This window comes from Diceros bicornis, chromosome 18 (genome assembly GCF_020826845.1).
Source record: "Diceros bicornis minor isolate mBicDic1 chromosome 18, mDicBic1.mat.cur, whole genome shotgun sequence".
Lineage (NCBI taxonomy): Eukaryota > Metazoa > Chordata > Mammalia > Perissodactyla > Rhinocerotidae > Diceros > Diceros bicornis.
This window is the reverse complement of record NC_080757.1, coordinates 36,391,938-36,416,107: the sequence shown is the minus strand read 5'-3', so window position 1 is coordinate 36,416,107 and position 24,170 is coordinate 36,391,938. Positions and strand designations below refer to the sequence as shown.

General features: G+C 45.6%; 1 protein-coding gene across 5 annotated transcripts in view; it reads left to right on the top strand.

The window, feature by feature from the left end:
- The window catches only part of KAT7 (lysine acetyltransferase 7), a 45,243-nt gene extending 22,434 nt beyond the window's left edge, over nucleotides 1-22,809 (top strand). For 4 of the 5 annotated variants that reach the window (XM_058560719.1, XM_058560721.1, XM_058560720.1 and 1 more), the window contains 6 exons: nucleotides 1,371-1,460; nucleotides 1,693-1,833; nucleotides 2,945-3,038; nucleotides 5,118-5,264; nucleotides 5,886-5,992; nucleotides 6,640-8,327. In XM_058560719.1, the coding sequence (XP_058416702.1) occupies nucleotides 1,371-1,460; nucleotides 1,693-1,833; nucleotides 2,945-3,038; nucleotides 5,118-5,264; nucleotides 5,886-5,992; nucleotides 6,640-6,741 (681 nt within the window). In that variant the 3' untranslated portion in view covers nucleotides 6,742-8,327. Of the gene's footprint in view, nucleotides 1-1,370; nucleotides 1,461-1,692; nucleotides 1,834-2,944; nucleotides 3,039-5,117; nucleotides 5,265-5,885; nucleotides 5,993-6,639; nucleotides 8,328-21,223; nucleotides 21,380-22,081 lie in introns of those variants that run through there. The other variant, XR_009222712.1, reaches the window with a different exon arrangement.
- Nucleotides 22,810-24,170: the final 1,361 nt, after the last annotated feature.

The window sequence follows — 24,170 nt, the reverse complement described above, 5'->3', positions numbered from 1 at the left end:
TAGAGCGTAGGGGATGATGGTGTCAAGGCTGTCTCCGTGATTGTAGACCATGGAGATAAACTAAAATACAGTTTGCTCTGTGAACGTGAGACTGGTGTTTTTATTGATGTGAACTGCTTACCATTTATGCCCTTTTTCTTCCTTTTTGTTTCTGATTATTTAGTGGCACTAACTGATGAAATAGCCAGAAAGGGTAAGAAATAGTAGTAGGGGGGAAAACAAAGGGTCTAGATAAATCTGAGAATCAAGTAAATATTCTGAATATTTGAGGATTTATTGTTATATGAGTTATAAAAATTGAGTTTCAGTAAATAAAAACCTGTTTTAATCCATACCTCTTCTGATTCCCGTTGCTACAGGCATAATCACTGAAATGGGCTTTCTTTGGCTGTCTGGCCAACAGTTTGGCTTCTGTTTCTAAATAAATAATTGTTGCATTAGTTTTTAATTTTGGAAAGAGCTAGCATGAAGAAAAGGGTGGAGTTAGGAACAAACTAGAGGTGGAGCTTTCTTGAAGCAATTCCAGTTAATAAATATTTGTATTTACATGTAACAAATTGGGGCATGATTCTTGATCAAAAGTCACAATAAAATTTAATAGTAAATGCTCTATATACATACGTATGTTTTTTAAATGATACTTGTAAATGTATTTACTTAAAACCTTTCAAGAATTCACCTATTTACAGAAATGCCTGACCAGCTGCACTGAATCTTGCTAGCAATAGAGGGTGAGGAAATGGGTATCTTGTGCCCCCTTGTGGCCAAGTGCCCCACCAGGCTGCCCCGTTGTTTTTTTTTTTTTTTAGCCACGGAAGGACTACTTCCCGTTCCCTTATATAACAAAGGGAACGCTTCGTGCAGGGGGTGGGGATGGTTTTTATCAGTGTGGATCTATTTTCTAATCTGAAAAAAAGAGGACCATAATGGTTAGGTGGTGACAGAAGTCACTGGTAAAGGTGAGCGTGAAGTACTCCTGCCTTTACTTAGCAACTCTAAGCTGCTCAAAGTAAGCTGCTTAAGAATTTCCTGTTGGCCCAAGGCATTTTATAATAAGCAAGGGTATTTTTTATTTATCTGGCATTTACGTAGAGATGATTTTAATCTCCTGGTTTGAGACGGTGCCAGAATATAATCCAGAAAACTTGTTCCAAACTGCTATAAAAATACCATAAATATATTACAGTGACTTTAGAAGCCTTTAATTGTTTTGCTGGGGGAAGAAAATCTGTTTTGCTGTATGTTCTCAAGTGTGTCCAACTGTCCATCATCTCAGCTAGTTAAATTTGACCTGTGATTCCTTCTCCCTTTTGAGCAGCAGTCTTGTTGGGAAGGTGTGTTTCCCTGATGTGGATTCCGTTCTCTTGCAGGCTAAGTGTGTGTGGAAACACCCACCCGGGGATGAGATATATCGCAAAGGCTCAATCTCCGTGTTTGAAGTGGATGGCAAGAAAAACAAGGTAAAAAGTGGTGACGGAAGAAAGAAGGGTGGTAGTGTTGTATATTCACAGGTTTCAGAAGGAGTTTGTTTTGTCTCCATTTCACCTTGTAAAGAAGATTGTAAAGATCTTCTATTGGCCAAAATACACAATTTCTGCTTTCTTAACAGTAATGGTATGATCTTTAATTTTAGGCCTTTGATAAGTTTAGGAATCTCTTGCCTACACACGAACTCTGTTTTCCTGCTTCCAGATCTACTGCCAAAATCTATGCCTATTGGCCAAGCTTTTTCTGGACCACAAGACATTATATTATGATGTGGAACCCTTCCTGTTCTATGTTATGACAGAAGCGGACAACACTGGCTGTCACCTGATTGGATATTTTTCAAAGGTCAGCAGGGTCTGGAGATCAAGAACTTAATGGCCAGAGCAGGGTGATTGATGTTGGCACAAGGGGACTCAAATCACTGACAGGAAGAGGCAGTACCCTGGGCAATGATGACAGCCCTTCCCTTTAAAAAAAAAAGAAAAAAGGGCAAATCCATGTATCAAAGATTATTTAATGAAAATGTGCAGTTCTTTATTAAAAGCTTCTAGTTTATTCATTTCTGGACTTGTGGGTTGGCGCTGCTTATTAATTACTGGCCAGGGCCCTGCCTGCTAACCCACAAGCTCACATCTTGTAGTCAAGCCAACTCTCCTGGCTTTGCCCTCCTCTGTGTTATTAACTCAAAACCAGGAATATATTCCTTTTGCCTGGTTTTCTGGCTGTGTTCCTTCAGTCATAACGCCACTGTGCCTTTAAAGACTCAGGCCAGATTTTGCTTATGACGTTTTAATATAGCAGCTTTATTAAAATATGATTCACATAATATACAGTTCACTGATTTAAACTGTACAATTCAGTAGTTTTTAGTGTAGTCACAGAATTGTGCAACCATTGTGCAATCACCACGGTCAATTTTTGTTATCCCAATAAGAAACCCCGTACCCATAAGCAACACTTCGCATTTTGACTCAATTCCTCCCAGCCCTTCTTTTTCTATGAATTCGCCTGTTCTGGGCGATTCACATAAATAGAATCATACAGTACGTGATTTGACTTTTTTGACCCCCCTCCCCTTCTAGAATGGGGCCTTAACTGTTTGGGATCCCTCCCTTCTCCAGTAGGCAGCCCCCTTTTGAAAAATTGCATTTAAAGAACTGCTCTAGACTGACTCAGCAGTCTAAACCTTCTTGCCCTGCTCTGTGACTGTAAAAGTACCTAGAGGCAGCCCCCTTAAAATGAGACTGGAGACCTGAGAGCTAGGTTAAATCTTGGGATTAATGGCTTTGGCCATCATAAAGAGTGTGGACGTAACAGCTGTGAGCCTGATAGCCACTCCCCAGGACTGGTTAGCCAGATATTTTACAAGCAGCCTTATTATGTATCTCTCTGTGACTGCTGACACCTTTGGTTCCAAACCCTCATGACCTGCTTATCTATTTGCTCTTGATTTTAGGAAAAGAATTCATTCCTCAACTACAATGTGTCCTGCATCCTTACCATGCCTCAGTACATGAGACAGGGCTATGGCAAGATGCTCATTGATTTCAGTAAGTGAAACTGCTGAGTTTCAAGCTCCACAAGGCAGGGACCATGTGAATATTGTTTGTCTTTTTGTCCTATGGTCTCTACAGTTCCTGGCATGTAGTGGATGTACAGATATTTGTTAAGTGAATGAGTAAGTGGGAAAAACCTGAACATGATCAGCTGACCTGATAATGCATTGAACACTCAATACAGGATCTTGAGTTGGTACCTGATAGTAGGAGATACAGAGAATGGTGAAGTAAGCTCTTTAGGATTATCCCAGTTTGAGACTTATAAACAGCACATACATGCTTAAGGCTTCAAATCTGTTCCTGGATGTTAGGGATTTCGGTTTTGTAAGGACTTGTCTAGAGGCAATCTGTATACCTGATAGAGGCTTTGGGCCTCATTAACCATGGATTCTGTATTTGGGAATTTGCCTACTCACTAGAATATTTGTAATCCCAAATCAATACTCTTGGCACTTTTGCGGTCATTTGCAGACATACGCACAGCAATAAAAAATGTCACCACACATTCCAGGCTGAGGTCAAACAAGGTGCCTTGTTTCAGCTCTCTTAGTATAAACAAGTGTCCTTTTCATGGTCCATTAGTGCCATGTTTTTCATATTTTTATGCTTTGTTGCTGATTTTAAATGGCCCCTGAGTGTAGTGTTGAAATGCTGTCCAGAAAGTCTGTGATGTGCCCTACAGAGAAAATATTTGTGTTACACAGGCTTCATTCAGACATAGGTTATTGTGCTGTGGGCCATGCCCATTGTTTAAATGTTAATGAGTCAACAATATATATTAAGATGTTAAACAGAAATGTATAAAACAAGATTACATATTGATTGGTTGATGAAAATGTGACCAGAGGCTCACAGGAACCTGACCCTCTATTTCCCCTAGGAGCACTGGTTCAGTGTTCAGTAATTCAGTGTTCACTTTATAGAACATAACTACTGTACCTACGGAGAATCAGCTGTATTTTATTCAGTGTCCACTGTCATATGACATACTTTAGTCAAAATTAGAATTCTTAGAATTAGTCTTCCAGTCCTGTGATTTTTAAGCCACCTGGGAAGAGATGAACCAGGAAGTGGCATAATCCACTAAGGGGAGCAGGAGACTGTATATCTTTGAATAGGTAATACCTATTTCATAAACTTGGTTTTATGGAAAATTTCAAACATGCATATATATATATATATATACACACACACACACACAAAAGTAGAATAATAGTATATAATAAAACCCCTTGTGATGATTACCATTTTATGGCCAGTCTTGTTTTATCTGTATTCCCACCCTCAATTATTTTGCTGTCTCTAAAAGATAAGGTCTATTACACCTAAAAAACACTAAAAAGCCAAAAAATTCCTTAAAATTCATAAATTACAGTATTCAGATTTCTCTGATTTTTTTTTTTTAAATAAAAATTATTTTTACTTAGATCCAGATAGAATTGATATGTTGGGATCAATAGATGTGGCTTGTAAATCACTTTTAATCTGAAAGTTCCCACTTTATATCTTTTTTTTCTTTGCTATTTATTTGTTGAAGAAAGCAAGTTAGTTTTCCAGTAGAGTTTCCCAGAGTATGAATTTTTCTGACTGCATCCCCACAGTATTGAATGTTAGATGTTTAGGTGTTAGAACTAGAGGCTTCATGAGAGTCGAGTTCCCCCTATTCCTTCATAGGTGGTACTGAGATAATCTGTTCTAAAGTTCAAACATTTGAAAAATATAAAAAGCTATGTATAACGAAATGGCTTCCATCTTAGTTCCCATCTATCCTGTTCCCAGCATACTCCTGCAGATAATCCTTGTTATTAAAGTTTCTAGTGAAGCCTTCCAGAGGTTTTGAATATCTGTTAGATGTACATGCAAATGGACATTCTTCTCCTTTTGTGTGTACAAAGGCAGCATGCTCTACAACAGCCACACAGTTATTCCATTGAATAACTGAACCCTGATGGATGTTGCAAAGGGGACTGTACTTCTTAAACCTTCTTCCGTGTTGGCACATTGTTCTTTGTTATTAGGAAGAGATGTAAAGTGTTGCTAGAAAACGTCTGTGTATTTGTCCCCTGGCAGGTTATTTGCTTTCCAAAGTGGAAGAAAAAGTTGGCTCCCCAGAACGTCCACTCTCAGATCTGGGGCTCATAAGCTATCGCAGTTACTGGAAAGAAGTGCTTCTCCGTTACCTGCATAATTTCCAAGGCAAAGAGATTTCTATCAAAGGTTGGTTTTTGACTCTTTAGAATGGTTCTTGCCCAATGTGTGAAGTCCACTGCATATCCTGACTTTTCTGCTTGGCGCCTTTCATGCTTTGCAACCTTCAAAGATAATATGCCTTTCTGTATTTCATCTAAATAAGAGAAATGAAGGCCTGCTGTATATGGGCCACTGCAGAGACCCTCACTAAAGATGCCTAAGGATTCCAGAGCATTTGGCTCTTGGGACTGGAAATGTGATTTAGTTTAGCAAATCTTGGGTCGCTAACACTTCAGTTTTTAACAAAAGTCAAGGAAGAAGAAAAACTTCTTCAAGTCTTTTGGCACATGCAGGAGCTTCTAATATAGCCCTGTATATTTAGCAAGGGTGGAAGAATTTAGTTTGGTCTGTCCTTAACCTTGATTTCTGTAGGGGCTAAGAGTGGTTTCTTGCTGTGATATCCCTGTTTTGTAGCTGTTTGGGCTGGTCAGATGAATGCTGGTCACACTTGCTGACCTGATTGGGTCGAGTATCGAAGATTCCAACCATATGGAGTATATTTGGATTTTCTCTAAGGGAAAAGGAAGCCTTGGTAGTGGGGTGAGGAGCTGTACTTGGGCCGTGTTCTCAGTAGCTCTTCTGTTTCAGAAATTAGCCAGGAGACAGCTGTGAATCCTGTGGACATTGTCAGCACTCTGCAAGCCCTTCAGATGCTCAAGTATTGGAAAGGAAAACACCTAGTTTTGAAGAGACAGGTAAAGTTTTTATCAGCTGCCTGCTCATTGCTGTGCCCCTCAAGACCTAGCGGAGCACAGTGAGGCCTTAACCACCCTAAAGGTAACCTTCCCTTCTTAAAGGAGTTTTACTCCATGCACCTTTTACTTGGTCTCACTTCTTTAGCATGCAGTGATGCCTTTGTTAGGATTATCTCCTACCTTGTCCTTATCAGAAGCTTTTGGTAAGCTCATGTCTCAAATTTGGATGACACAAGTTAAGCAGCTCTAGTTAAACAGCTTTATGTTGCACAGTACTTCTGTCATTTGATGCTCATCTGTAGAGGGGAATCTTCTAAACACCAGGGCTTGTGGAAGTGGTTTTAAATTCCTTTAACAGATACCATTTCAACTCATCCCCATTTTTACTTTTTTTAGTTGACTCATGTATATAATAAGGGAAGATGAATAATGATTTTCAGGTCTTATTGAGGGCATGGTAGGAAGAAATGGATTAGGTAGGAAAGCATTTTGTAAATCGAAAGATAATTTTCTCACACCTCTTTCACTCCTTAGCATGTTATTAAACTTTTGGCGATTTCTTCTTTGCTAACAGTCATTTTGGAATCCATATATAAAGACATTTTGGTTGAATGTATATAATAATTTTTCCCATTGTTCTCCCCCAGGACCTGATTGATGAGTGGATAGCCAAAGAGGCCAAAAGATCCAACTCCAATAAAACCATGGATCCAAGCTGTTTAAAATGGACCCCTCCCAAGGGCACTTAAAGTGACCTGTTACTCCGAGCCAGCGAACCCCAGCAGTAGGAATCCGTACCCTAGGGATCTGTTTGTCATTTCTGTTGCTCTTGTGATTGGCAAGTACAGTATCCTTTGGGAAGGCCATCCCCCTCAGGACTGTCCTGGCTCCGACCTTCATGTACACTGCAGACGCTGGTTCTGAGGAACTGTTGTTTCGGCCTCAGTGAGGTTGCCTGGATGGGATCTATATTAGACTTGAGTGCAGATCCCTCGTAGCACTGACCCAAGGTGTTCTGTTTGGTACTGTACCTGTCCAGTCACTGGTTCTCTCCTCATGTTCTCTAGCTCCATGAGGTTGTGTTGTGTCTTCTAAACTTTGTAATAGTGCTTCTTGCCGCCCGGTCACCAGACCTCCAAGTACGGTTGCCACCAACAGGACCTTTCCGGTTATTCCTTACCTGTGTTTTTTGGAGGGACAGGAAAGAGGTAACACTTCTGAGTGTGTGTGTACTGGGAGTGGTCTGTTCCCTTTGGATTTCATCTTGCTTTAAATTTTTTCCTCCATTTTTATTGAAAGACGTGTTTTTGATCAGTATCAGGCTGACCAGAGCCGAATACTTTTGAAGACTCTCCCAGGGATTAGTCTTGGTAACATCATATATCTGGATGAGATGGAGAGAAGAATTAAGAGGTGGTGATGCTGTGTTTTGGTTTGAGTTCACCTTGGGCAGTGGGCAGTGTCTTGGTGGAAGGGAATGAATACTTTTTTTGCCTCACCAGAAAGTGTCCAGCAGTAAATGTTTTCTCTCTCTTTACTCCCTGCCCCTTTTTACGTTTGCAGGTGCCAAAATAATTTCCAGTTCTCCCTTTCATGCTGCATATGTTAACTGGTTAATCATAACTGCAAAAACCTTTTCACCTGTACCAGTCTGATATAGCACACCTAGACTTCCACATAAGTTGCATTGATTTTGTCTGAACATCCTCGGAGAAGTAGAAAATGATTGAAAATGACTTCCGTATCTCAGCCCATGACTCAGCAAGGCAGAATGGCCACCCCTGCCAAGGTTTGCTTCTCTTTTTCAACAGTGCCTCACCCTCCCTCTAGGACTAAAGTACTTATGCCCTTCCAAGAACAACAACTCCATTTCCTTTTTGGGATTTCCCACCATCCCCCTATTCTCTGGTCTATTTTTGGTGTTGTTCAAGTGAAGGAAGAGATGCTCCCTCTAATTTCTCTGTAGCCCATTATAACCTGCTATCTTGGGGCAGCTTTTGATGTATGACATGTCACCCTTCCCAACTTGGTCTCCTATAACACTGTCGTCTTCATGTGGAGCCCTTACCACAATCCCGACTCTGGTCATTTGTGCCTTTCTCTTGTCATCTCTGTACACTACTTATATTCACTGTGGGTTAGGGGAGCTAATTTTAAGCATGTTCAATGGCCGCTCCCTGCCGTTTTCAGTGTCACTGTTAAAATTTATCCAAAAGCAACTTCACTGGGGGTTTTCTTAAGGGGTAAAGGCCTTTTACAGAAGCTGCCCTTCCCCTCATGTGGTAGAATGTGCTGTTCTATATCTACTCCTCAATAAAGCATGTTCTCTGCTCAAGTCTGTTTCACCCAGGGGCTCTCATTTATATATGAAAATGATGCAGCTGACCTGCTACTAATGGTAAATGCACTTGGGGTTTATTTTCCCTAGCAGTAAACTGACTGCTCAATTGAGGGATGTGGTTTGTGGCTGTGGAATTTTTTTGTCTGTGATGCAGGCTATCTATAGAGGTACTGCTTACTCTGAACTTGGCTAGTTGCTGGGATATGTTCTTTCTGCCTCACTTTGGTTCCAACTAATAGATATGCATAGCAATGATTAGTTAGTATTATTCATTCTTTCATTAAGTTCATTTTCCTCTGACTTCAAGGGCAAAGGAGCCAGCAGAAAGTTAGGATAGGTGGGTACAATTGATATTGTGGGAGGTGGGAACAGGTGTATCCCTTCTCATCTCCAAGCTCATTTGCCACTAGTGAGCAGTACTGCCTCTACGCATTGACTTTCCTGGGTTGAGATGATTTCTGAAAGTAGCTGATGTCTGAAAGTAATTTTCCTGTTGCATTTACCCAGTGCAGGAAAAGGAAGGCCGGACACATATTTGTATGGTGGAAAGAAGGAGGGTGGAAATCATATTTGCTGGGGTGGTTTTGCTCACTGTGGCTAGTAGTGATGTGAAGCTATCTCAGCAGACAAGCTAAGGGTCCTCCTTTGCAAGGTTAGAGTCCTGTGTGTCACTTATTGGGGGTGGAGGATGGGATGGAAAGAAGCTGAAGGTTATAAAAGGACCCCTGTTACACTCACTTAGAATGATGTGTGCCCAGATCTCCCTGTTCTAAATATTTATATCAAAGGGAAAGTCTGCTCTCACATTTTAAAAAGATTGAAGTAGGTAATAAGGATCATGAGAATGGAGTGCTGAGAGGTCAAGGCACCTGAAATTTTGTGCACAGTCTGAGTCCCGAGCCTCCACTGACTGCCGCCCCCTGTCCTCACCTGAAAATGAAAGGAAGATTTCTCTGGTTTAAATCCCTTACAGGTATGGGAACAGAGTGTTCACTTCCTTGGCAGCTTCTAGTGAGACAGATTCTCTGTCCCCTCTGACTCCGTTTTACCTACACAAAAGCAGCTCAGCTGCTTAGGCTCCTTCATTAGAGGAGCAAAAGTCGAGTTATTCCTGGATCTAGCTCCTGAGACCCTCTAAACAGAAGCACCTACTCTATTTGTGGAGCAAGAAGAGAGCTCTAGCATGTGCTGGTTGCTTCCTGTATGCTCAATACTGTGCTGGATACCTTCATCCTGCCCTGTTTGACCCTCCTCTTAGCCCTGTGCAGTAGGAATTCACACTGGTTTTGCAGAAGGAAACTTGGAGCCCAAGGTGACACAGTAGGCAACGAAGCCAGAAATCTCATTTTGGTCTGTCCAACTTGAGAACCTGCACCCTCCCCTCTACCATTTGCTTCCTCAGCTTTTTTGATAACTTAATGATTAATCATCCTCTCCCTTCTAGTTCGATTTCCTTGCTTCATCCACAGGCCCCCGTCATTCTAGTGGCTTCCATTGCAAGAAAAGTAAATTGGTGAAAACTTTCAGACAAAAGGATTGAGTATAGTTGATCCTATAAGCAGCATTTGGGGGCCAGAGATCTAAACCAGAAAGCAGAAGATGTGCCTCATTCTGGCTCTGCGTCTGGTTTAGGAATAAGCTGTTTAGTAAGCACTGTCCCTTCACTTGCGCGTTTCCTTCAGTCCTCGCCAAAATGCCCTGTCAGGTGGGTATCATATCCCTTCCCACAGGAGGAAGTTTGAGGCTCAGAGCTCTTGCTGCTGGGTTATAGAAACAGAATGAGCAAATTCTCTGGTGCTAAATCCCACACTTTTGACAATGCTGTCGTGAGTCATCTGATGCCTCTGGGCCTGTTTTCCCATTTCTCACAAGGGAATAGTGAGTCATGTTAAGTAATTTTTAACAGTACGGTATACCCTTTATATGGCAAGACGGTGCTTTTGACTTGTCCTCAGCTTTGGTTTGTCCCTGTAGTTCTGGGCGGATTGCCCTGGCTAGGGTTAGGAATGGCCTCGAATGGAGTTCATGTGAAGCCAGTTGGTTGAGATCAAGGTGGAGGCTATACGGGAAAAGCCACTATAGAAAAATAGACCACAGCCTGCTTATAGTACACATTTTCTGGAATATGAAACAAATGAAAAGCAGCTTCTTGGATGTATATTAGTAACTTTTCTAGGGTAGTCGTAACCATGCCTGCCTTTGCCTCCTTTGAAGAGCAGTTGATAAGCCTTTGAGGAAGTGAGGTTTTTATGAGGTGCTGGGATCAAGCAGCATAGCTGTCACAGTGTCCTTATCCTTTTTTTTCTTCTGACCTTTTGAGTTATTCAAAGTGTTGAGTCTTTTTTTTTTTAATGCACATAGTGCAAATATGCACACATTTGTGTACAGTTCAGGAAATTGAGCCTTTGAAGTCCATTCTTGGACTGGGGTTATGAAATGGTTTGAGAAAGCTCCAGTGAGAAGGCAGAAACGCTGCCTTCCGCCTGCCTTCACCATCACCCAAGGCCCTAAGCTAGTTTGTGTGTTCAGGCTCAAGTAACAGGTCCCGTCAAGTGATGTCACATGACAGCTGCGGGAGAAGGCCTGGCCCACTGTGGCCTCTGGTGCACATATGTACAAAATGCTGTCCAGGGCTTTGCATGTTATAAGGATAAAATGAAAACTCCTCTGCTAAATAATATGTGTGCTAGAAATTCTAGAAACTACCTTTTGCTATTCATTGGGACCATGGAATTAAGCATTGGACCTCCACTGGTTTTGCCCCAGCACTTTCTGCTACAAACTTGTATGACTGCCTATTCCAGACTGTTTCCTGCTGATGGGGGCAATATAATTGCCCACTTCCTTTGTGGTATCTTCAACAAAATGCCGATGGATGTCACTAAGAAGGAAACAAAGGACTGCCCAGTGGTGAAAAATGTCCCTGGGGCTGAAATATCAGTTTGTCCCTTCTGTCTTGTGCAATACCTGTAGATGCAGGTCATGCTGCCACCATTCTGGGGTTTGGGGCTTTGTTTATTTGTGCCCAAGAGTGGAGAAAATAACCTGTGCTGTTGCACAACTTGGGCTCCGTTGCTCCTCCCAGATGTTCTATGTGAGATGTAAACACCTTTATCCTTGAAAAGTCATGTTCATTCCAGGAAACCAGTCTTTCTTCTTCACTGGTTGGTTGTTTCTGGAAACAGCTCACCTTATGTTTACTCTATTCCAAGTTATTAGAAACCTACATTATCATCTCACAAAAAAAGAGGTGTGGTAGATCATCTCCAGAGATGGCCACCAGCAATTTCTCTCACCTCTGGATGTGTGCTGCTCTTTCCAATAGGAGATCTATTTTTCCCTCAAGTGTGGGCTGGACTTTTGTTTTGACTAATTGAATGTGGCAGAAGTGGTATTCTGGCAGCTTCCACTTTTGCTCTTGGAAACCAGCCGACATGTTTCCAAACCAGAATCTTGAGCTAAACTGAATAGTGAGGGGCAGGAGTCCTGCCCGCCTAAAGAATCATGAAAAATATTGTTTTCAGCCATTAATTGTTTTGGGATGGTTTGATACACAGCAATGGGTAAGTGAAACAAGAAGCTTTGCAACTCAAGGGCTAGAATTCAGTTTGGCCTTGTAGGTTCCATCAACTGCCTGTGATGGGAAGCCATTGAGCCCAGAGGAGGGCCACCACCTTGTGTGACTCCAGGGAGTAGTATCGTATAATATGTAATGGCGCCCTCAGAGCCAGTTCGTCACCTGTTTGGTCATTCATCGTATCTCAACTGTCAGTCAAATTGCTTCTGAGGTCCCTGCCTGGCCTTGGAATTCTTAGCCACCTCCTTATGGAAGTGTATCAGGGAAAGTGAAGAATATCCTATCAAGACAACGCTCATCACTTCCCTGCTCAAGAATTCACGTGGCTTTCGTTTTTTCATTGGATTAAGTTCAAGTGTCCATAAGCTAACTTAACCTACATAGCTTTCATCATTCCCTGACACAGCTTCAACATGCGACTGGATTAGTCTCTATTCCTTTTCCTGTTTGTATTGGGAAAGCCTCCCCTTCAGCGTTCCTCGAAGTGTGTCCCATTAAACACAAAGCGGTGTGGGCTGAAAGGGTACTGTAGTCAGACTTGAAAAATACCAAGTTAAAGTGAAAGATCAGTATGTTTCTTGACTTCAGGACTTCTCAAAACCTCCCTCTTGGGATTTTTCCAAGAGGGAGACACAGAATGTAGCACTCCCTAAAATGGTTTGATCTGGAAGGAGCCTCTTGAGAGACCAGTATGCTGGAGGGGGGGAAAGGCATTTGGAAGTTTCTTTCCTACCTGTTGAAATGGCCCGGCTAAAAAGGAATTCCTCTTGAAATCTTTATAATTCCACCTGACACCTGTCTGTATGATTATGGCATAGACCAACTAAGTGTAGGGGTTGAGTCTGTGGAGTGAAGGTACCTTGCCTCGAATCCTGGCTCTGCCATTTTTGTGTAACATCAAGCATGTGGCTTATCTTCATCTGCAGAATGAGGATGGTTGTGAAGGTAAGTGGTCTTGCAAAATGCTGATATATGCACAAATAATCATTTGTACACAAAAGATGTGGAATTGCAATCTCCTGGATGAGACATTAAATGCATGATTTCTAATTGTGATCAGTGCTATGAATGGAAAAGGACAAGGTGTGTAAGCATAACTGGAGGGAACTAGTTGAGTCCAGTTTTCAAGGAAGCCCTGTCTGAGGAAAGACCTTTATCCTGGGACGTGAACAGTGAGGAATTGGCCAAGGGAGGAGTGAGGGGACTGGGGCAGCGTTCAGAAGGGAAGAGCCTGACAAGAGACCCTGAGGCAGGCAAGCACTTGGTGAGGGCCTGAGAGAGCCTGGTAAGGAGCGAGGCAGTTGAGGGGGAAGGATCAGAGAGCACAGGGCCTTGGAGGCCTCAACAAGAATGTTGGGTATATCCTAGGAAACTGAACTGTGGCCAGTAGGGGATGGACATGATCTGATTTCCCATTTTAAAAGGTCATGCTCGCAGAGGAGAATGGATGGGGATGGGTCTGGCAGTAAGGTGGGAAACAAGTCTTTCAGGAGGCTGCTGCCCTTCTGGCAAGGGAAGACGATAGCTTGTATTAACAGTGGTAGTGAAGGCAGCAAGAAGATGAATTGGAGATAGATTTTGGAAGAACCAACAACCAGGGGATGTATTAGGTATGGGGAGTGAGGACTGGAGGGTAACTCCAGGTTTCTAGCTTGGGCAGCTGGGTACATGGAAGTGCTGTTTGTAGAGATGCTGATGACAGGAGTAGCGTTGGGGCAGTAGGTCAAGAGTTCAGTGTTTGGACATGTTGAGTTTGAGAAGTACGGGATATGCATTCAGTAAGTGGTAGCTGCTATTTATTGCAGTAACTAGTATTGCGCTTGGCCCCTTCATGGCTCTCTACAGACAGACATCTTGAGGACAGGAAGTGTGAGTCCATCAAAACTCCAAGGACCTCTTGTGTGCTGAGCACTATTGTTGGCACTGGGGTAAAGATAAATGAGGTCTGTGTACTTGAGAAACCCTGTTGAGGAAATAAACTATTATAACAACATATATTAAGTGCTGTAATGGAAGAATGTGGAAGGTGCTTCAGGAACTCAGGAGGGGGTGAATGGGTAGTTGCCAGGTTGTAAAAGCTTTAGAGACATTGACCTCTGAGTAAGAATTCACCAAAATGGGAAGAGAATGGTGTGTGCAGAAACCAGAAGCTTGAGTGGACATGGTGGGTTTGAAAAGGCTCATTGGAGAGCAGGGTGTGGCCTTTGCACAGAGTGAGTACATCTTGACTCCCCTGTAAGGTCCTTAGGTCTTTAAGAACAAATTCCAGTCTCATACTTCTTTCATACTCCCAGTCCCATCTGAGTTCCTAGCGAAGTTCCAGCACACAGAGGAAACTCTGGAAATATTTGGTGACGTCTATTTTTCTTAAGTGTCCCAAACTTCAAACATAAGAATAAAATCTTCAGACCTCTTTGCTGATCCTTCAAGTTGGGTTATTACAGTGAACCACCTCTTGGGACCACAGCACTGGTTGGGGTGAAGTGGGGAAGACACTGAGGATGCTAGTGGGTTAGAAACTAGGAGTGGATGGAATGAGAAATACATTAACTGGGAAATTATGCAGTAGTGTCAGGAGAAGGCGTGTACTGTCTCCCACCCTCATATTTCTCACTGGACATGGATAAGGTGTGAGAATGGAGAAGAGAGGCCTCAGGTTTGTTCAGGGCTCATGATAAACGGTCTTGGGACAGAGCCTGTTTCAGTGCAGGTCAAGTAGAATCCTGCTGGTTGTGCTGACACCATTTGGCCTCTCCTTAGAGTCCTCTGCTAAAACCTTCCCCAGCACCCAGATGAAGGGCCTGCCCTCTCCACCAGTGCCTTCTTCCCTTCCTTTTAAAAAGTTTAGCCACTTCCCACCCCAAAGAATCAAATGCCCCAAAAAACTTAATACATTTCCTCCTTTTTGGAGAGAGAGACACAGGGAAGCTACGTGTTATGTAGCCTAGTGAATTAATGAACCCACACAATTCCCAACTCATTCCTTTGTTGAGCACCTCGATGCTTATTACTAAGTTTGCCGTCTAGGATTTCATTCTGGCTGATGTGCCTCTTTCTAATCATCTGGGGTTCCTCTGTCCCACCTGCCTATAAACCACTGGGACAGGGACAGTGGTCTCCCTATCAGACTGGGGACTCCCTGAGAGTGAGAACTGTTTCATCCCATTGCAGCTCCTGCCAGTGCTCAGGGCAAGTGATGCTCCGGGAATGACTGCCTGCCCATGTCCCAAAAGCAAAGCAGTTAATTGAAGGGCCACCTTATACATGAGAATTAATCAAGGAGCGGGGACTCAATTGTTCTCCAAGTCAAGACACTGGATTTGGGTCCTTGAGATCATGACTGGGTAGGGAGAGGGTGTCTGTTTTCAAGCCAGGGCCATCGTCCTTACCTGTGTCCCAAGCCTGTTTTTCCCACCTGAGGGTGGAGACCAGGGCTGTTTAGTATTTCCCTTTGCAATTCTGGAAAAGGTCTCCTGTCCTACTGACATGCCAGGCCACATTCCTGCCCTCTACCCTGTACCACAGAAGAAGCCATTCACTGTTCATTCGTTTATTGAGCCCCTACTGTGTTCTGGGCACAGGGGATAGAGAAGTGGGTGCGACTCAATCCTGTTATGCAGTGAAAAGCTCAGTGCTGAGGGAGGGCAAGGTCCCTGCAGCTTGTGATTGTGACGCAGTGCATTTATGCACGATCATTTGATCATTGAGACCGAGAGTCCTGGAAGCAACCCCGGAGAGTTAAGAGGGCCTGGTTGGACACACCAGTGTTGAGCACAGGAGACACATGGAGAAGAAAGTTGGCCTGGCTGGCTTGTCAGCTGTAACGTCCAGGTGGGGAGAGAAGGGGTTTCGTCCTCTGGGAAGCATGCGATGGGGGCTCTCACTCTGACCCGTGGTCCTCGTCCTCTCTTCCTGGGAAGGGTTCTGTACCTGGATGGTGGTTAGGGGAGTCTTGTCTGTCTCCACCTTGGAGGCCTTCCCTTGTCACTGCACCCGAGGCCCTCCATGTCCCTAACTCATATTTCTCTGGCTTTAGATATCTAGGGCAATCAAATTACAGGTTCATCTGCCTTATCTTCCATTATTCAATTGTAAACGCCTCCAGAGCAGAACCGAGCCAACCCTCAGTTATCCTCTCTAAAGGAAGGGAAGTGGTAATCCGTATTCAGAATCCCAAATGCCCTCCTGCGGATGTGGAGAGTGCCATGGGTTAGGAAACGGTAAACACAGCTTTTAGTCCCGGCTCTGTTATTAGCTCACTGTGTGACTTTGGGCAAGTTGCTTTCCATCCCTGAAAAATGATGACTTTAAGGTTCCTGCCCACACTGCATGGAGGACATTCATTTCTATTTGGTATTGTGGTGATTTCCACGGCTCTAGGAATGGAATGGCTCAAACACTTAGAAAAAAATCTTGGGGGAAAATAGAAGACTTTCCCATCTTTATTCCCAAGAGCCTGTGTTGGAAGGAGCAGGTGTTCTGTCAGGGAAGCTAGAGAGGGGTCCATAAGTCTGCAGCTCTGGGGGAAGAGGTCAGGCATTAGAGAAGGCAAACTGGAGCTCAGCATCTTTGACCAGCTGGGACGTCCCCTACCCTTCCTCTTCTGCTGGCTAGTTTGAGCTGTTGATCTTTCTCCCAGCCTGATTCACTTATCTACTTTCATGCCTGTCCATCCATTTATTGAACATATAGTTGGACCCATTTGGGGTTGTGGCCCCTGCCAGAAGGTGTTAACTGATAACTGCTTAGGTTGTTACCCTCCCAGGGTGATTTGCACTAATTTACAGTTGTTAAAGACAGAAAATGTCTGAAGACTAAAGGCATGACTCTCTAACGATCAATGATTATTAGTGAGGGAATAAGGAGCATGTACCAGGGTCTGAGAAACTACACACCATTCTCTGTGGCTTCACCTGGCCCTGAGAGGGGGCAGCAGAATGTACCTGGATGTGTTAGGGGTGGAGAGGGTGCAGCTTCAGGGCTTTGGCAGCCTGGATCAGGCCTGGATCATCAAAGGGATCACTCCCCTGTACCCCAGTTGCTCTCTTCTATGGGGCCTCTGCCTAATGGCTTGTGGGGAGCCTGTTCTGTCTGTCCAGCTGCCTGGCCCCGCTAGGGAGACTGGCAGCAAAGTATCTGGCCACTTTCCCATGATACCTTGCAATCCACTAGAGGCTCTCACCTACCTTCTGTAGGTGATCCTCTCCTGCCCGGGAGGTCCAGGACCATTTGTCCTTGCTGATCCCCTGGTGATGGAGAGAAAAGAGACAGAGAAAAAGAAAGTGCAGCAAAGGAAGGCTGTCTTGGGCAGGGAGGGAGGGCAGGGACAGGGCCAGAGCTGGGGCCTCGTAAGTGGTGTCATTTCTCAATCATCCTGAGAGTTGAGGAAAAACCATGGATTGGTTTATTCATTCACCCATTAATTCATTAATTCCTTCCTCTTTCTCTTCCATTCTCCCTCCCTTCTACTCTTCGTTTCACAAACACCTAGCGGGCTCCTCTAACAGACGGAGACTGCTGGGTGTTGGGGATACAGAGGAGATCGCAGACCTGGTACCTGCCCATGGCAGGGGTTCCAGTCTAGGGACACGAGCCGTGTGACCCAGGAGGACAGTGCAGTACACCAAGGAGAGCATTATGCCCAGGCCGTGGAGACAAGCTCCATCGGGATAGGGCAGGCAGGCAGGGAAGGAGAGATGGGTCTGGGAGTCAAGTAAGTGCGAGTGGTCCTGGAGGATGTGGTGAGTTATGTTAGGGCATTGGACTTGATCCTGAGGGCGCTGAGGGAGTGATGGGTAAAGGTTCATTTGTTTTCTTCTGATTTTGCTTTTATCTTTTCACTGAAGGGTTTTGGGCAAGGTACTAGCTGTTTAGATTTGCACTTTTAAGATCTTTCCAGGTGCAGAGTGGGAAATGGATTGATTAGTTTTTCTAAAACCAGGCTTTAGACCCAAGGTAATTTTGAACCTTTGGCAGAAGCAGATTCATTCCCATCTCCTGCTTATTCCTGCAACTACTCCCTTGGCATCATAGACCACTGCTGTACGGAAACAACCAGGAAGCCTAATGTGTGGCCAAACCACACTGGCTCCACCCTCTGCAGTGCCAGCCTGGTGTGCCCCTGGCCAGAGTGTCTTCCCCCACTTCCCTGACTTGTTAGTGGCCAGGACAACTTGGCCCTCCCCAGGGAGCATGCTGAGGGGAAGGTCTGGACAACACTTACCTGTTCTTCCCCCTGACTGGATGGGAGGTATTCCTGGGGGATGGAGAAAGAAGGAATGAGGACTGTACCGCTTCCTGCTTCCCTGGGTCTTGGTGAGGTGGGAAGAGCTCATGGCTCTTGGGGATTTGGTGCCTTTGGTGGGTCTTCAGTGAAACTCCAGTCACTGCCCATTGTCCTCGTGTGGCTGAGCCGCTTGGGTGCTCCTGCTGGGAGGCGGTGTGGAGTAGTGGAAAGTGCACAGACTTTGGAGGCATTGGCTCCTGGCACCAGCTGGGCATCCCTGGAAAAGGACTTAACCTATCTGAACCTTCGTTTCCCCGCTGGTGGTAAATGGGATGTTGTTGTGAGATTTAATCACCTGTCAGCATAGTACGAGCTCAAGAAAGATTTCTTTTATACCCCATCCTCTGCTTCTCATGGGTTGTTGGATTTGGAAGAGAGCTCTGCAATGGCCCAGTGCAAAACTCATTTTGTAGAGGAGGAAACTAAGGCCAAAAGTGTTTGGTCACAAGTTGGTTTTCTTTATTTTTATTGGAAATTTTTTTATTACAAAAGCAGTCTTTGAATACATGCACACTATAAAAAGAATCAAGTAATGTAGAGGTTTGTATAGTAAAAATTAAAATCCCTCATCACTCTCTCTCCCTTACTTCCGCTTCCTATCCTAAATGTAACCACTGTTGACAGTTTGATATTTATACTTCTAGAACTTTCCCTATGCATTTGCATATATATGTGTGTAAGTATGTAGGTTTTTTTTACAAAAACAAGTAGGCTCCATTCATACATATTGTTATATAAGTTGCTTTTTCCACTTAACCAAAATCTTGGAAATCTTTCCATATCTTTCCACAGATCTGCCTCATCCTTAATGGTCACAAAGGCTACGGACGTGCCTAATATATTTTGATTATTCCTGTATTGATGATGTTTATGTTATTTCCAAATTCTTGCTATTACAAGAAAGTTGGCGATGAACACTCTGGTCCAAATATCTCAGGGCTTATGTATCAATAGCATTTCTGTCTGACAGATTCCCTGAAGTGAGACTGTTGTCAAAAGGTATGCATATGTCCAACTGTGATGGATATTACCAAAGTGTCCGCCGAATAGACAGTGTATTCAAGTGCCAGTTTCTTGGTACCCTCACCAACACCACTTAAAAATATATATGATGTTGACAATAAGAAAAGAGAAAACTGTTCTCTGCCCAAAACTGCTGTCTCCTTGTTCCCCCAGGACATGACTCCCACATTGCGAGTGCCGTCAGGGAACAGACGTTCATTTTAATAATTCTGTGTGAGCCAAAGAGAATTGACTAGGCAGCTTGGCCCCTGGCTTTGCTCACATCTAGATGCTGATCTCCAGCTTCACCACCACTCTTCAAAGTCATCCACAGTATTGAAGGCAAGGGCACCAGCGGGGGTGCGAAGCACTGGCCACCACCCTTACGGTGACTGTACTCCCCGTGTGCTGGAGACAGCCCAATTTACACCTGTTGCCTGGTGTAATTAACACTTTCCAAGTGTGCCGGTCTGGATGATAATTTATATGGACACTCTACCCCACCGCATTGCGTGGGCGACCCCCACCAGACTGGAGTAATGGACCCTGGGTCCTGGGCTTTAAGCTAGGGCTTCTGCTTGGTGTGACGGAACCCACTCAGAACCACTTGCTGCTGGGCCCGCCCCTTTGTTACTCACCTCCTACCCACTTCCCCATCAGCCCAAAGAACTGCCTGGCTTTGCCCCTCTTCACCTCTTGCAGCTGGAGCAGAATGCTGGGGAGGATGCCTTCCTGAAGAAGCAGAGAGTCCATTAGAGTTAGAGTTGGGGGGAGGTTGGCAAGGAGACGGGGAGGGCAGTATTCTAAGCACTTTTATGTATTAACTCATTTAATCCTTACCAAAACCCCATGAAGTAAATACTATTAGTGTAACCATTTTACAGATGAAACACTGAGGCACAGAGAGATTAAATAAGTTGTCGGAGCTCACCAGCTGTGAAGTGACAGACGGAGCCAGAACCTGAAGCCAGGTCATCAGGCTCAAAGGCTCAAACACTGTGTCATAATCTCACTGACTCTTCACAACCACCTTATGTAGTAGGGATTATGATTTGTCACCGTTTTACAGATGGGGAAACTGAGACTTATGGAGGTTAAATGACTTGTCCGTGGTCACACAGAAACTGATAGAGCCAAGATTCAAACTGAGGAAGTCTGGCTCCAGAGCACGGGTTCTGCTCCATCTTGGGAAATATCTCCAACATAGACAAGGAGGGGGCAGCTGATGGACTCTGGGTGGGCACTCAGTAGGCAAGGTGAGACTGCTTCCTCTCCAACCCCACTCTGACTCTGCTCTCTTCTCTTCCCTCACACGCCCCTCATTGTCCCAGATTTACCCTGCCCTAGAGCCTGGGCCTCCCATGGGGAACATGGCATGTGGCCTGGGGTGGAGGCCTCTACCCTGGGCAAAGACATTCTCATCCTTCAGCTGATGGGGCAAAAGTTCTGGACCAAGGGCTATGAGTTTAAGTTCTCATGCCTCCATTAGCCTTTGTGACTTTGGCCAGAGTCCTCTCCCTCTCTGGCCTTAACCGGAGCCCCTGAAGAAGTGCGTGCTCAGCTCAGCTGAGAGGGAAGAAGGCTCGATAGTGGAGAGAATGACAGTGGGTGACATTCATTAGACTGTGTTCACATCTCTGTATCCCCAGTGCCTGGCACAGTGCCTAGTACATGTGTGGGATACAGAATGCTGGACGACGGCTCTTTGTCTGACAGTCTGGGAATAGGGAAGAGGATGGGGTCTCCTTTTCCAGGAAGGCTGAGGACAGGGGAACAGAGCCCTAGAATAATGCGAGCCGCCTGCCCGGAGGCTGCAAGCTGGGGTTGGCTCAGGGGCCCTTGCATCCATCCCCGCTGTCCCCGGGGCAGTGCTGGAGCTCCGGGGACCAGCAGAGGCCGGGCTGGGCTGCAGTGGAAACCCCTTTGCCTCTCATAGCTTGTTTTTTCCCAACTTTCAAGATCAGGAGTGGGTTGTTTTCTATGCCTTGGACTAATTCAGTCACTTCCAATCTGTCTCCTCTCCAGGACCTCAATGGCGGGGCAGCCATCTTGGGCTGGAGTCACCCAGCCTGGCCAGGAACCGGAAAGTCTCTTTGGAGATTTGGACCCATTTCTGAAAAGCTCATGAAAACCACTTTGCCTTGGTAAAAGGCAGCCTTCAAATGCAAGCTGGAGAGAATGGTTATTTATGAAATAAGACTCACCTTTTCCTCCACCCACCGGGTTTCTGGGGGGCCCTCCAGCAGGCCGTCCTCTCGGGCTCTTTTCGTGTGGGTGCGGGAAGCTCCGCTGTGCTCTATCCTTCCAGCTGTCCTGCTGCTTCCTTCACTGCCGCCCCCCAGCACTTGATCCCAGGGCTTAGCTCTCTGATTTAACACCCACCTCACTTTTGGCTGCGTTCCCTCCGGTGGCAGGTGCACAATGGGGCAGTGTGTGCCCTGCCCCTACCTGAAGCCCTCCTTATCATTGAACCCCAATCCCCAGCTCCAGGGGTGACTGCAGGGGAGGAGCCCTGAGAGCTTAGGAGGTAATCAGATCATCCCTGAAGGTGCCAACATTCCTTCTGTCACCTCACTCGTATTAATGGTTCCTGTATTCCAAGCCCTGTGTCTTGGGAAGCAGAGGGATGTTGAATGAGTGTGAAAGGAGACTAAGCATTAGACCCAGCTGCATGGTGCGGTGCTTGCGGGTGGAAAGTCCAGCAGCTCTAGCTGAAATCGATGATGATGTTTCCCGTGTGGCTGCGTAGAAAGCACCCCGTCACACAGGTTGGCTTCCCTGTACCTGGGCCAGGTCCCCTGATGCTTGGCACAGACTCTGTAAATCATGTCAAAGCTTGAAAAAAACGTTGGGGATCATCTTCCCTCTCCCCCCATTTTACAGGTGAGGAAACTGATGTCCAGAGAGCAGCGATGATCTTCCCACGGTCGTGTGGAGTCAGTGGAGAAGCTGAGACTTGAACCTGGGTCTCCCCAGCCTGCCGTCTTCTCGACTGCACACACCTCCACGTTCAGACAAACCAGGAAGGAAACCCACCCCGAATGGTCGTTCCCTCGACGGCTCTCCCTCTGGCTCCAGTATTCTCATCTCCCAAGATCAGAAGGAGTCAGGCTCAGCCTTGTCCCACTGCCTTCTTGGAAGCCTTCCCTGAGCGCTGGTCCTGTTTAGTCTCTTGGCCTCTGCCCCCTGTCTGATTGGGAGCTCCCTGCGGTCAGGATCTTTTCTCCCCCATCAGGTGGGGTGGGGCACAGATGCCGTGTCTCTAACTTGTAGATTTCTCCCCAGTGACAACACTCAGGTCTGTTTAGTAGAAAAGATCAGCTATCAAACCAGTACTTGTCAGGAAATAAAAGCTTCTACATGTGAGATAAAACAGTGATCCTGCCCCAAGTTGATCCCCTTGAAAGGAAATTCTGGAAAATCTCTTCTGATGTATAGAAACACAGAATCAGCTTGAGCAAGGTGTGAGGTTGTGCTTTTGAAGCTGTGTAACCTTGGACAAACTACTTGACTTCTCTGTGCCTCAGTTTCCTCATCTGTGAAATGGGAATAATAATCGTACCTTCCCCATAAGGTTGATATGAAGATTAAATGGGTTAATATTTATGAAGCATTTAGGACAGTGCCAGAAACATAGCATATGTTAAATAAGTGTTCACACACACACACACTCACTCACTCTCTCTCTCTCTCTCTCTCTCTCTCTCTCTCTCTCTCTGTCTCTCTCTGTCTCTGTCTCTGTCTCTGTGTCTGTCTCTCGCGTGCATGTGCCCCTTTGGAGGTAGGCCAGGCCAGGGGCCATGGCCGTGTATCTACCCACCCATGGAGAGGATCTTCTGCCCCCTCCACCATGGATCATCCCCTGCTCTGGGCAGAGCCTCTCCCCAAAGGTACCTCCAGGGTCAAGGTTAGCCAGGGCCCTGCTTCAGCGCTGATTTCCAACTCCTCGTCACCTGCCACAGCACACGCAGACAGCCCCATCAGGAGAAGCAGGGTGCGGCAGAGCAGCATGGTGGGCGCTGCTCTGTCCTGGGGCCCTCTGGGAGCCCCTCTCAGCCTGAAGACGCCCGCCTCCAGCAGGCTGTCCTCTCGGGCTCCTTTTGTGTGGGTGCGGGAAGCTCCGCTGTGCTCTGTCCTTCCAGCTGTCTTGCTGCTTCGTTCACCGCCGCCCCCCAGCACTTATCCCAGGGCTTAGCTCTCTGATGCAACACCCGCCTCAATTTTGGCTGCGTTCCCTCTGGTGACAGGTGCACAATGGGGCAGTGTGCGCCCTGGCCAGGGCCCCGAGGGGGCCTTGTCATTTTGGAAATGGGGAAGTGGACTGACTGTATGGGTCCTCCTTTCCTGGGGCTCTGCTCCCCAAAACTTAGCTGGTGTTCCACCACTTGTCTCCCCTTCCCTCTCTGGGCCCCCTTTTCTCAGTGTTCCCCTCTGTCAGTAGTCCTCACGTGTGCCCTAAGAGGAATAACACACTGCTTAAAGAAATGAGGCTCTTCACAAGTGGGGATTGGGATTTGTCAGAAAAATGGCTTCCTGCTCAAGTGTCATCGGCTCTAAGCTCTCTTCCCACTGTGGTCAAAGTGATCTTGCTAAAGCCCTAACCTGGCCTGGCTGTTCCTGCTTGACAACCTTCCAGTGTCTCCCCACTGTCCTTGGAATAAAGTTCAAGCTCCTTAGCATGGCATTCAAGGCCCTTCTTCACTTAGTTCCTCCCTCTCTTCCACCCATTCATCCATCTGTCCATCTGTCAGTGTAGAACAAGGGCCTGTGGTCAGAGAGACTTGAATTCCAATCCTCGCTCCATCACTAAGTAGCTGTGTGACCTGAGGCGCATTACTTAACGCCTCTAAACCCTAGAATCCTCATCTGTAAAACGGGAGTAATAATAGCACTTATTTCCAAAGTTGTTTGAGGATGAAATGAGGTAGTGCCTGTGGAGCACTTAGCACAGTACGTGATGGTAGATATTTAA